Source organism: Manacus candei, unplaced genomic scaffold (assembly GCF_025592945.1).
Source record: "Manacus candei isolate 608988 ecotype Guabito, Panama unplaced genomic scaffold, ASM2559294v1 h1tg000070l, whole genome shotgun sequence".
Taxonomy (NCBI): Eukaryota; Metazoa; Chordata; class Aves; order Passeriformes; family Pipridae; genus Manacus; species Manacus candei.
Window position 1 is genome coordinate 793,002 of NW_026138118.1, and position 12,981 is coordinate 805,982.

The 12,981-nt window shown below is 61.9% G+C and overlaps 2 protein-coding genes across 2 annotated transcripts; both read left to right on the plus strand.

Moving 5' to 3' along the window:
• The first annotated feature begins 765 nt into the window (after positions 1-765).
• PITHD1 (PITH domain containing 1) lies at positions 766-4,052 on the plus strand. Its single transcript, XM_051807322.1, has 6 exons — positions 766-982; positions 1,712-1,755; positions 1,873-1,950; positions 2,872-2,976; positions 3,532-3,640; positions 3,811-4,052. Exons 1-6 carry the CDS (start codon positions 797-799, stop codon positions 3,910-3,912), a joined length of 624 nt encoding a protein of 207 aa, XP_051663282.1. The 5' UTR covers positions 766-796; the 3' UTR covers positions 3,913-4,052.
• A 54-nt stretch (positions 4,053-4,106) lies between these two features.
• LYPLA2 (lysophospholipase 2) lies at positions 4,107-12,909 on the plus strand. Its single transcript, XM_051807323.1, has 10 exons — positions 4,107-4,254; positions 6,489-6,593; positions 7,382-7,413; positions 8,062-8,127; positions 8,832-8,879; positions 9,053-9,123; positions 9,368-9,441; positions 9,568-9,669; positions 9,876-10,052; positions 10,562-12,909. The coding sequence occupies exons 2-10, from the start codon at positions 6,516-6,518 to the stop codon at positions 10,610-10,612; spliced, it is 699 nt and encodes a 232-aa protein (XP_051663283.1). The 5' UTR covers positions 4,107-4,254; positions 6,489-6,515; the 3' UTR covers positions 10,613-12,909.
• The last annotated feature ends 72 nt before the right edge of the window (positions 12,910-12,981 follow it).

The following is a 12,981-nucleotide window of genomic DNA, read 5'->3' on the forward strand; positions in this document are numbered from 1 at the left end:
TCTATGTTCCCTTTTTTTTTTTTTTTTTTTTTTTTGTGGTAACCGAGATGAATATTTTAATTAGATAAGTTATATGAAAAGAGGAGAATCATGTTTCAATAAAAGCCAAACGCTGGACCCTGGGCTGCTTGTTCTTTCCTGGCTCTGACAGTGGATGTTAAACTAACGGGTCTCTGTGGCCCCTTGGAGGGTGATGCTCCGGGATTGGGATTCCCGAAGGGAATGCTGCTCCTGCTCCCTTCCTGGCTGGAAAAGGCCCCCAGGTTTGACGCTCGGAGCCTTTCCGAGCCCTCTCGCCGGGACCACCGGGGTTACCCAGCACGTGCAGCGCCAGGCCACGCCCACATGGGCGGGGCTTTGGGCTATGTGGGCGGGGTAATGGGCGTGTTCGGTGTTTGTGGGCGTGGTGATAAAAGTGGGCGCGGCCTCGTGACAGTGGGCGCGGTTTCTGATGCACTGACTCCCGTGCTCTATGGGGCGGTGGGCGTGTCCTGGGCTCTGTGGGCGCGCCCACGCGACTCCGTGGGCGTGGTCAGGGGGCGGTGGGCGCGTCCGGAGGGCTCTGTGGGCGGAGCAACAGGGTGATGGGCGTGTCTTCTTAGCTCTGTGGGCGTGGCAACCCAACAACGGGCGTGCCCTGAGCGCCCTGTGGGGCGTGGCTTTCAGTGCAACGGGCGCGTCCTTATGGCTCTGTGGGCGGGGCGACACCACAATGGGCGTGCCCTGGTCGGCTGTGGGCGTGGCCTCGGCGGGGCAGTGGGCGTGCCCCGACGCAGCGCATGCGCGGTGCGCAGCCATGGCGCACGGACACGGGCCCGGGCGGTGCCGCTGCTGCTGCGGGGAGGAGGCGGCGGAGCGGGGGGCGGCCTGGGCGCTCTACCTGCGCATCGACCGCCAGCGCCTGCAGTGCCTCAACGAGCGCCGGGAGGGGTCCGGGGCTCTCGTGTTCCGCGCCTGGGAGGAGCGCGGCGACCGCGCGAAGGTGAGGGCCGGCGGCGCGAGGGGGTCCCTGGGGCGTGTGGGGTGCGCGGCAGGGCAGGGAGGGGGGTCCTGGGTGCTGCCCCTCGGCTCGGGGCTGGGCGGGCGCATCTGGAGCGATGCGGGCAGTTCTGGGCTGTTCGGTGCGGGAAAGAGGAGGAGGTGCTGGGGAGGGTCCGGTGGAGGCCGCAGGGATGATTTGGGGTCTGGAGCATCTCTGGGATGAGGAGACACCGCGGGAGCTGGGCCTGGTCAGTCTGGGGGAGGGAAGGTGGAGAGGGGACCCATAAATCCACACAGATATCTCATCAATCCATACAAATATCTCCAGGGGGTGTCAGAGGATGGTCCCAGACTCTGTTCAGCGACAGGGCAAGGAGCAATGGCCATAAACTAAAACACAAGTTCCACCTCAACCTGAGGCAGAACACCTTTCCATGGAGGTGGCAGAGCCTGGAACAGCTGCCCAGGGAGGGTGTGGAGTCTCTGGAGACATCCCAGACCCACCTGGACACATCCCTCTGTCACCTGCTCCAGGTGACCCTGCCTGGGCAGGGGGGTTGGATTGGGTGATCTCCAGAAGTCCCATCCAACCCCAAATACTCTGTGACTCTGTGAGGGAGGTGCTGTAGGGTCTGCTGTGCCCCTGAGCCCCTCTGGGGTGACCCCCCTGCCTGTCCCCCTGCTCCCCCCACCAGCCCCAGTCCTGACCTGCTCTTCCTTCTCTTCCCAGTTCGTGGAAAGCGATGACGACGAGGAGCTGCTGTTTAACATCCCGTAAGTTCCACCAGCCCTTGTTCCTCCCCTGGGGACGAGGCACAGCGTGTGCCCCTCCAACAGGGGCTGATTTTGGAGAGACTGGAGGTGCAGACGGCGCTCTGTGTGTCTGGGCAGGTTCACAGGCAGCGTGAAGTTAAAAGGAGTCCTTGTGATGGGCGAGGACGATGGAACGCACCCGGCAGAGATGAGGCTGTGAGTAAAACCAGCTTTTCACCTTTCTGGAGCTGAGCTGAGCTGAGCTGAGCTGAGCACCCTCACGCTGTGCCCAGGCACCACTGAGGGCTGTGCTCTGGTGCTGTGCTGCCTGGTCATCCCAAGGACCCAAGAGGGAAAATAAACTGCAGCTTGTGTGGGATGGGTGCTGCCTTTTCTTCAGAGAAATGAGGGGCTGGTTTGAGTTAGAATATTTGGTTCAGACACTGGCTGTGCACTGTGAGGAACCAACCTGCCATGGGCTCAGTGGGGTGGGACAGAGGGTCCAGAGGGGAGCTCTGAGCAGTGGGAAGGAGGGACTGTGAAGAGAAGTGACAGTATTCTGCAGTCAGGTGAGGTTTGTAAGGCTCCTGCTGTGCTGAGCCACGTGGCCTCTTCGAGCTCCTGAAGGGAGACAGATCCTTCTTTACACTGCTGCTTTCTTATTTTAACAAGAGTGTTGAGTGCTCTGCAGTTCCTGCTTCTGAGGGGAAAAACACACCTTAATCGAGCCAACATTGTCCTGTGTGTCCCACAGAGAGGATGTGAAGCCCTGCTGGGCTCACCTTGCACCTGGTCCTGTTGTTGTGCTCTGAGGGACAAAGGAGATGCACAGCCCAAGTGCTGGTGCTGAATTTTAGCTGGAATTACCTGCTATGTGGCACCCAGCTTCCCTTGTTTTCCTCCAATATCTGGACTCCCTCATGTACCCAAGAGAGATCTGCATCTCCCCAGCTTTGTCCCATGCTTTTCCATGTTATTTCTTCAGCCTTTTGTTGTTTTCTTTGTGGGGACATGAGAAGACAAAGTCAATTCAGCTTCTCCTCGAGAAGAATGTGGGCAGTGCTAATGGATGGGGAGGAAAACAATTATCTTGCCCTGCTGTTAACAACTCCCTGGGTTTCCTTCCTGTCTCCCCAGGTTCAGGAACATTCCTCACATGTCCTTTGATGACACAGCCAGGGAAGCAGAGCAGACCTTCAGCCTGAACCGGGACCCCCTGGGCGAGCTGGAGTATCCCACCAAGTGAGAGACACACCCTGGGGGGTTGGGGGCTGCTCCTCCCTGCCACAGGAGCTCAGTCCAGCCTGCCCACGTGCTGCCAAATTTAGGGCAGTGTCAGCCCAGGGCAGAATTCGCCTCCCCAGCTCTGTCCTGCCCTTGCCAGGTTGGAGCTCTGGCCTGAAACCTCCTCCCTGGAGCCTGGGGGTGGCAGTTCCAGTGCCCCAGGGCTTCTTGTGATGCCTTAAAATCTATATTTTACCTTAAATTCTTAACAAGGAATGTTAAAGAGGTATTTTTAAGAATTTTGTACAGAGGTAGTAGCAGGCTAAAGCTGTACTAAAATTCATATAATATAGATTTGAAGGCATCACTGAGGGTGCAGAATCACCCTGGTGTCCTGTCCCCTGTCCCTGGGCCCTGTGACAGCTCGTTGCTGACCCACGGCTGTGAGGGAGCAGCTCCTCCTGCACCTCAGATGTTTGATCCCAAGTCCGAGTGGGATCAGGGGGAGCTGGAGTGGGGCTGTGGGGCTGTGCTGGAGTGGCAGCTCCGGCCTCAGGGTGTGTTTCCTTCCAGAATTGCCCGTTTCTCCAACGTTTACCACCTCTCCATGCACTTCCCAAAGAACTTCGGGGCGGAGACAACGAAGATCTTTTACATCGGCCTGAAGGGGGAGTGGACAGAAGTGAGTGAGGGCAGAGAGGGACGAGCCCGAGCCAGGGGGGTGCGAAGGGCTCGAAATCATTGATTAAGTCAAATTCTGGTGGTGGGACAGAGCCGCGAGCGGTGCGGGGGGCCCGAGGGCGGGTTGGAATCCCGCTCCCCCTGGACATAACAGCCCCCATCTCCACCCAGGCTCATCGCCACGAGGTCACCATCTGCAACTACGAGGCCTCCGCGAACCCCGCCGACCACAGGCTGGAGCAGATCACGCCTCAGACACACTTCATCTCCTGAGGGCTGGGACGGGGCGGCTTCCGGGACACCGGGGCGGCTCCCGGGACACGACATCCAGCCCCACGTGTCGGGACAGGCGCGGCCGGGCCGCGTGTGTGAGGCGCTGCCCGCGGGCCGGGCTGTGGCGGGCAATAAACAGGCTGAGGTGCAGAGCTGTGCGCTGTCCCTGAGTGCGGCCGTCGCGGGGGTGTCTCCCGGTGCCCGGTTCCATCATGGCCGCCGCGGCGTCTCCCCGCCGCCGTCGCTCCCGCGTGACGTCACTTCGCGCCGCGCCGGCGGAAGTTCCGGCGCGAGGCGGGGGGGGAGAGCCGCGAGGAGCGCGCGCGCCGGGCCGCGGGAGAGGTGAGGGGGGGGGGCGGCGGCACGTACCACCGGGGGGGGCGGGGGGAGACGGGCGGGAAAACCGGGGTGGGGGGGATGTACCACTGCGGCGGGCGCGGGGGGGGGGAGAGCCGTGAGGGCCGCGGGGATGGGGGGGGGTGGCGGGGCTCCCTCACGGGGGTTAACGGGGGAGGGGGATCCGAGGGGCCGCGGTTCTGGCTCCCGTAGCGGGGCCACCCGCTTCCCACCCCCTGCGAGCCTTTAGGAGTCACAGCGGGAAAAGCCTCTCCGAAAATCCCTGTTTTCCACGGAAAACCGGCGCTCCCGCCCCGGCCGGGGCAGGTCAGGCCGGCTCCCGCCTCCACTGCATCCGCTTCCAGGCGGGATTCGTTTCTTTGGGGCCCGTGCGAGCGGCTGGGCCGCCGTAATTATTAACGCTAATAAACGCTAATTGCGCCCCGTCCTAATGAGCGTCGCGAGGGGTGTGTGTGTGTGTCAGTGTGAGTACCACACTTTAACCAGCCCCAGTCGGACCCGGCTCCCCCCGCACCCCCCGTATCGTTCTGGTGATGCTTCCACACCCACGCGGGCTGTGGGGCTTTGTCCTTCCCGCCGCTCCCGGTGTCGTGTTCCCTCGCAGGGCATTCCCAGTGTCCCCACGGGGTGTTTGGGGCAGCTCTGACCAGCCCTTCCTTTCCCCCAGAGCCCCCCCCCCAGCAAGGCAGAGCCGTGAGGGGCTGAGCCTGCCCGGGGGAGCGGCTCCGTCTGCCAGGGTTTTTCAGAGATGCTTTTATTTATGGCTCCTGTCGCCAGGATTTTTGGCAGGTGCTGCTGCTCCTCCTGGCTGGTTGTTTTGCCCCTGGAGTACACACACACACACGAGCACGTGGGCCGCGTGTCTGTGTCAGATCCGGGGAGCCGGGTTGTTTCCCGGTGTTTTTATTGGAGCCGGGAAGCGGCTGATGAGCAGTCGGGCGGACGAGTCAGACAGGTCTTTGGCCCGGGCTGGGAGAGGAGGAGGCTGTTTCCCTTGGGTAAGGATGTCTGCTGGGACACCGCGGTTTTGGGGAAGGTTTGGGTGATCCGAACCGTGCTGGGGATGGTGCTGCCGTGGGATGTGAGGCTGGAGCAGGCTGTGGGCTCTGCAGCTTCCTCAGAGGGGCAGCTCCGATCTCTGCTCTGCGTGAGCAGGGACAGGACCTGAGGGAACGGCTGGAGCTGTGTCAGGGCAGGGTCAGGGTGGATCTCAGGAAAAGGTTCTTCCCCCAGAGGGTGGTCGGGCACTGAACGGGCTCCCCAGGGCAGTGGGCACAGCCCCAGAGCTGAAGGAGTGTTTGGACAACGCTCTGAGGGACAGGGTGGGATTGTTGGGGTGTCAGTGTAGGGCTAGGAGTTGGGCTGGATGATCCTTGTGGGTCCATTCCAACTCAGGATATTCTGTGATCTTCCTCTGGGAGGCTGATCCTGCTCCTGGGGGATGATGGCAGTGCTGTAAACGAGCTCTGATCTAATTAGTCCTGGTGGGTCAGCGGGGTCATGTGAGGAGCTGGGAATAAACACCATGGACTGTTGTGGGAGCTGTCACCCCTGCTGAACCCGGGATCTGGGAGGTGACAGCCCTTGGTGCTGGCAGGACACTGTGGCAGTGGGGACAGTGGTGGTGGCTTTGGCTGCAGTCACAGGGCAGGACAAGGATGTCATCCATCACTGGGGGGGCACAGCTCCAGGAGGGGCTGGGGCTCAGGCCAGCTGCCAGTGCTCCAGCTTATCCCTAAAAAAGCTCCATAAAACAGGGCTGGACCTTTTTTAGTGCAGTAAACCCTGTGCTGCTGCTGGCATTTCCTGCTTTCCTGTCGGAGCAGATGTGGGTCAGGCTCCTCCATGGCTCCACTGGCAGGGATGAGGGGATGAAGGAATGAAGGGATGCTGGGGCTGCACCCTCTGCCCACGCCGGTGCAGTCACAGGAATAACTTTGGCTCTGAGGTGTAATTTTTGAGCTAATTTTAACACTTCCAGCACCCCACAGTGTGCGACATAGGAAGTGTTTGCTGCTTCCTGACTCTCCAGCACCACCAGGCCGGGGATGGAGTGGGGTGTCCCGAGGGCTTGAAACATCAAAGCCTTCACCTACCCTTTAATTTTCCCCCAAGCAGCTGCTGCCTCCACAGCAAATAGTTGCTGGGGGGGGGGGGGGGACAAGAGAGGGGAAGAGGAGTTTATTTTCCTGCCTCACCCTTGTCCCTGTGTCCTGCAGGTGCCAGTGTCGAGTCCCTCTCGGTGTATGTGTGGTAACAACATGTCTGTCCCCCTCCTCGCCGACGCCGTGACCGTCTCAGGGGCAGAGCGGGAGACCGCCGCGGTAAGGGAGGGCCCCCCTCCTGCTGCCTCCCTCCTGGCAGGGGGCTGGAAAACAGGGAGATGCTTCCATGAGGTTCAGAGGAGCCTTGAGCCGGGCCTGTGGTCCCTCAGCTCATCAGAGTGGGAGGCAGGGCCAGCAAGGGCTCGCCTTGCTTGGGAAAAGTGACTGTCCTTGGGCTGGGATGTTCCGGTGTGGAAGCACAGACACAGCCTCGCAGCTCGGCCTTGGAAGCTGGAGCTGATTTGGCTATTTAAGCTTTTAAAAGAAAACCCCCTCCCAGTCCTTCCCTGGGGTGCCCAGGCTGCTTTCCCTCTGCCCCCCATGGCTTTCTGTAGCCTCAGATGAAAAGCCCATGGGGATGGGTTTGTGAGTGTTTGGTGATACACAAAAGAAATTCCTCCCCATGAGGTTGGGGAGGCCCTGGCACAGCTTGCCCGGAGAAGCTGTGGCTGCCCCATCCCTGGAAGTGTCCAAGGCTGGGTTGGAGCAACCTGGGCTAGTGGAAGGTGTCCCTGCCCATGGCAGGGGGTGGCAGTGGATGACATTTAAGGTCCCTTCCAACACAAACCATTCTGCAGTTCAGACTGAGCCTCTGCCATGTCCCTGATCCACCCATCCCTCGTGCTCCAAACAGCACAGACGTGTCCTGAGCGTCGCTGAGTCTCTTCTAGGCAGTGACTCAGTGTCCATTTGCCACCTCACTGCTGGCCCAGCCCAGCCCAGCCCTGCCCCTCTCCCAGGGCTCCAACTCTCACATCAGCTAATCCTCTCCTTTTGCTGTTTGACAGGTCATTTTCCTACATGGCCTTGGAGACACGGGGTGAGTATCCCTGGAGCAGGCTCTGCTGGAGACGTGTGGCTTTGCTGACGTTTGCATTTTGCCCTTTGCTGCTGCTCTCCCCGGGGCAGGGGCAGCCCGAGATCAGTGTGGGGCTTTGGGCTGGGGTCCATAACTGTTCCTGCACTGCCCTGACAGGGAATGGCAGGGAATCACAGGGAATTGAGGCCGGCAGCTGTCTGCACTTGAATATTTATGATGCCGGCAGCCTGGCAGCCCCCACCCCCCGCGGGTGGTGCTGCCTTTCAGGATTGCTGATAAGCACTGCAGCTTTTCCAGTCCTTGGGAGCTGGGCTGTGCCTGGCCCAGGGCATCTCTGGCGTGCAAGGCCACCTAGGGAGGACAGTGTGGGGTGTGGAGGTGACAAAGGCGCTTCTCCCTCTGCAGGAGATCCCCTCCCCCTTGTCCTCCCTGCCTCCAGCTCCAGGGCTTTGTGTGCTGCCCTCGCCCTGATGCAGAGGGGGATCAGCGACAGCAGGGGCTCAGTGCTGGGGCTTCACAGGGGGATCAGGCTGTTGGGGAGGGCAGGACCTGGTAAAATAACATCAGGGGAGGGGCAGGGTGGGCACAAGCCTTGGGGCAAGTGGCTCAGACAAGCCTTGAACACCCTGTGCCCTCCCTCTCTTGCAGGCACAGCTGGGCCGACGCTCTCTCCTCCATCCGCCTCCCCTACGTGAAATACATTTGCCCTCACGCGTAAGTGCTGCCCCTGCCTGGGGGTGCCCTGGGGGGGGTCCTGGGGGGCTGTGAGACTACCAGGGCTGTTTGTTGGGGGAGGCAGATGGTGGCCTGAGCCCTGACCTGCCCATGGGGCTGCACAGCCAGGCTGGCTCAGCTGCCGTGGCCGGTTCCTGCTGCAGGCAGAGCGGTTCCCCACAGAGCTACCAGCACAGGAGCTGCTGCTCTGAGGCTCTTTTCCTCCCCCTCCTGTCCTCTGCTTATCCCTGGTGGCTGCAGTGAAAGCCAAAGGCACTGGAGCTCCTTCTCCGTCTGCTGGTCAGGCAGGAGGGGGCTCAGCAGGAAGGGAAGGACACAGTCCTGATGTGTCCCCAGTGCCAATAGCCTGTGCAGGGGACACTCACTGGGCTGGGAGAGCTCTGCTGTCCCTTTCCAATGTCCCATCTTGGCCTTGGGAGCAGCAAACAGGAGAGGGATGCAGGTGCTCTGCTCCCCACCTGGGCTGCTTGGCAGTGCCCTGGAGCCTCGAGCTCATCCAGGATCTGCTCAGGGATGGCAGATGATCCCCGGGGTCACCTTGCAGCCCCTGGGCCGGGTCTGGTGGCCCTGATCTGCCACTTTCCCTTGGGAGTCATGTCCTGCAACTGTGGACAGGAGGGACAGTCCCCCCTGTGCTCCTTGACTCTGCCTTGAGCTAAACCACCCCCACTGTTTCTCCACAGGCCCCGGATCCCAGTGACCCTCAACATGAAGATGGTCATGCCCTCCTGGTCAGTGCTTTGGGGGGGCAGGGGTGGGTGGGACCCTTTTGGGGAGTGGGAGGGATGAAGAGCCAAAATCCACTGCCCTGTGGGAGTCAGGGAGGGCAAAGCACACTCAGCTCCTGCCTCCCCATACCCTGAGTGCTGGGAGAGGTTGGGGCTGACCCTGCTGCTTCTCCCAGGTTTGACCTCATGGGATTGACTCCGGACGCACCTGAGGATGAAGCTGGGATCAAGAAAGCTGCAGAAAACAGTAAGAAGCCTGGGGAAGGGGGAAGTGGTGGGCTCCTGAGTGCCTCTCCCTCGCTGGGGCTGAAGCAATGTTTTCCTTCCACCTCTCCTTCCTCTCTGCCCTTCTGTGATCCCAGTCCACCTTCTCCCTGGGGTCTCTGCCTCTCCCTGATGTGCCAAATGTCCTGTGTGCATCTGGAAGTGTCAGGTGATGCTTTTTACCCCTTCCCCACCTTCCACTGACCCGCTTCTCCGTCTTCTCCCAGTTAAAGCAATTATTGAGCATGAGATGAAGAACGGGATCCCCGCCAACCGCATCATCCTGGGGGGCTTCTCACAGGTGAGCTGGAGAACATGAGGGTTGGGACCCCAAAAGACACCTCTCAGAGGGATGTTCTGTGGTGAGGAGGTGGGTGAGTGCCCCAGGATCCCCCCCCAGCACTAACTCCATCCTCCTCTGCTCCAGGGCGGTGCCTTGTCGCTGTACACGGCTCTCACCTGCCAGCACCAGCTGGCTGGAATTGTGGCACTCAGCTGCTGGCTCCCTCTCCACAAGGCCTTCCCACAGGTATCCCGTGCTGCCGTGTCCACAGGGAGGGGCGGGGGGGATTTTCCCATCTGGACTTCTCCAGAGCGGAGTTTCCCAGCAGCTTTCCCCCACAGCCCTGTTGAGCTGCTGGGTGGTGTGTTGGGCACAGGGATGCAGCAGTGCCCCCCCATCCCTGCTGGAATGCCTTCGCCTGGGCACGCCTCAGCATTCCCTTCTCGCGGCAGGCGGCGAACAACGGCGTGAACAAGGACATTGCCATCCTGCAGTGCCACGGGGAGATGGATCCCATGATCCCCGTCCGCTTCGGGGCCCTCACTGCCGAGAAGCTGAAATCTGTCGTCACCCCCACCAAGGTCCAGTTCAAAACCTACCCTGGCGTGATGCACAGTTCCTGTCCTCAGGTCAGTGCCGTGGGAGGGGATGGGAGCCCCCCGGGAATGTCTCTGCTCCCTGTGAGCAGGGACAGGGCCCAGGGAACGGCTGGAGCTGTCCCAGGGCAGGGTTAGGTTGGATCTCAGGAAAAGGTTCTTCCCCCAGAGGGTGGTTGGGTACTGAACAGGCTCCCCAGGGCAGTGGGCACGGCCCCAAGGCTGCCAGAGCTCAAGAAGCATTTGGATGATCCTCTCAGGGACAGGGTGGGATTGTTGGGGTGTCAGTGCGGGGCCAGGAGTTGGACTGGATGATCCTTGTGGGTCCCTTCCAGCTCAACATATTCTGTGACCCTCAGGGGTTGGAATCACCTTTGGGATCTTTGGGACCATCCCCAGCACGGTGGGTCAGGGAAAACACACGGGATGTGTTTGTTCCCACCTCGCACAGGGGAGGCCGCAGAGCCCCCGTGCCCCCATGCCCAGGGCAGGGCCCACCCTTTGGGGTGCCCCCGGGGTGACGGGCCCTGCGCTCCCCGCAGGAGATGATGGCGGTGAAGGAGTTCATCGAGAAGCTGCTGCCGCGGATCTGAGCGGAGCCGCTCGGGACTGTCGCAGGGGAGGGTGCCGAGGTCACAGCCGCCCATCTGCCCCCCGTGACCCGCCTGCTGCAAACGGAAGCCATGGCCCCCCACTGCACCTCCCGCCGCACCCCCACCTCCCCCCGCCGCCTCTCACCGCGCCCGCCCGGGCCGGGGGTGCCCCCGCTCCCCCTGCTGCTCTCGGAGCCGAGGGTGGAGCGGTCGAAGGCGAGTCTTGGAGTGGCCTTTTCTCTCCTCCTCTTGCTCCGAGCGGGTTCCGTGGGGGTCCCGTCCCCCCCGGGCCCCTGCAATGTGCGGGCTGGCACAGGGTGGGGGAGGTGTTTCTGTTGGGTTTGGGTTTTTTGTACCAGTATTAGGGGTGGGACGTGCCCGGGTGCGGCGGGGGGAGCGGGACGGGCACAGGGCAGGGCTGGGGCACCCCTGTGGCCTAGCCCGGGCTGTGCCCTCGGGGGCTGCTCTCGGCCTTCCCTCAGGTGACTCACGGGTTTTCAATCAGAGCTCAGGAACCCGGGACTCCCCTGCAGATGCCCCCAGGCCCCGGGGCAGGCTCTGCCCTGGGCCGGTACCGCCAAAGGCTGCCCGGGGCCGGGGCAGGGTCAGCGCAGCCCCCGCACCTCCTGCACGGCCCCGCCTGTCGCACACGCACACTCCCCCCGGCCTGGGCAGCTCTGCCCTCCTCAGATAATCGCCTCCTTCCTCCTCCTCCTCCTCCTCCTCCTCCTCCTCCTCCTCCTGCTTTTACAATCTCCTCCTCGGCCCTGTGGGGGTCCCAGAGGTGTCTACCCCCATTCCCCAGCCCAGCTCTGCGCCCTCAGAGCCCTGAAGCTTCGTTTACAGTCACAGGCGGAGCCGCCCGGCGCCGGCCCCGTCCTTAATGTCTCTCTTGCTGCTACTTGTCCTTTCCTTTGGACTTGGGCTGGCTCGGGGAGGGAGAGGTGATGTCCCTGGACCCCAGGTTTGGCTCCTGGCGCAGCTGGAAGAAGCAGCTTTGCCCCCAAGCCATCATCTCACCAGCGTCTGAGGCCTGGGTGCTGCTGCGCCCCGTCCTGTGGGCAGCGCAGGGGTCTCTGTGCTCCCTGGGGGTCTCTCTGCTCCCTGGGGCTGTGGGCTCTTGTCCCACCGTGTACAATCACCAGGGTCCCCGGGGTCCCTTGCCCATGGGTTTGTCCTCTCCTGAGTGCTGGCATCGTGCTGGGTGCGGGGCCGGGACCGTCCCCAGCAGCTCCCCGGGTCAGGGCCCCGAATGTCTCCTCTGGGTGGGCTCCTGGCCCCCCCTCCCCTCCCCTCCTGCAGGGCCAAGGGCAGTGGCTGTGGAGCAGCACTGCCCTCACCTCCCCCCCGGGCTGAGCCCACACCCCCATGGCCTGGGGCTGATCATGTATTTTAGAAACCCCCACACCACCCCTGGCCCCAGGGCTGTCCCCACTCTCCCCTGGTCTGGGCCCAGCCTCTCACCCTGTGGAGCTTCTGCCCAGTGCCCCAGGACCAGCAGTGGGCTGGGGCCAGGGCTGGCAGCTCCCCAGGGCCAGGGGCTGCTCTGGGGGCTGGTGGGGGACTCTGGAGGGGGCTCTGCTCCAGCCGTGCCCCCCCAGCCCGGGATGCCCAAAGCAATAACCTGCTCTCCGGAGAGTTGGATCTGTGGGACCCACCCTTGGTTGGGTTCTTGGCTTGGGGTTTGGTTGGGTTTTTAATTTTTTTCTCCCCTTTGGGAAGTCTTAAACCAGCAAAGCTGATGCTGGTGTTGGGGGGAGCCCGGCACTGCCCCTGCCCTGGGGGTCAGTCCTGGCCTGGGGGTCAGTCCTGCTGGATCTTCTGTGTTGTGTTTTAACACTGCTCTGTCCCCTCTCCCTGTGCTGGGCCAGGGTGGGGGCACAGGGGGCTGGCTGGGGTGGGAGTGCAGCTCCCTGTGGATCACTGGCTGGGGTGGGAGTGCAGCTCCCTGGGGGTACTGAGGGCTGGCGATGGACAGACCGACCTGTTTGACTGTGAACTGGAACCGTGTGCGATGGGGGGACCCGGGACCATCCCTGGGGGGCCTCGTTTGGCCCCCTCCTGCAGAGCATTCCTGCTCACTCCCCACCTGGGAACCCAGGAGGGAGAATGGCTTCTCTCCATTCCTCAATACAGCTTTGGTTTGGTTTTTTTGTTTCGTTTTTTTGGTTGTTTTTTTTTTTCCTTTTTTTTTTTTCCTTCTCTCGTCTTCCTTGTACATGTTTGGGGTTTTTTGTGTGTGTGTGCGTGTGTTCCACAGAGAAACAAGGTTAAATAAATCCTGAACCTACCCCAGAGCTGAGCTGGCCTCATTCCTGGGCAGGACCCCCAACAGCACCTCTGGGAAGGGAGGGTTGGGGAGGGGAGCG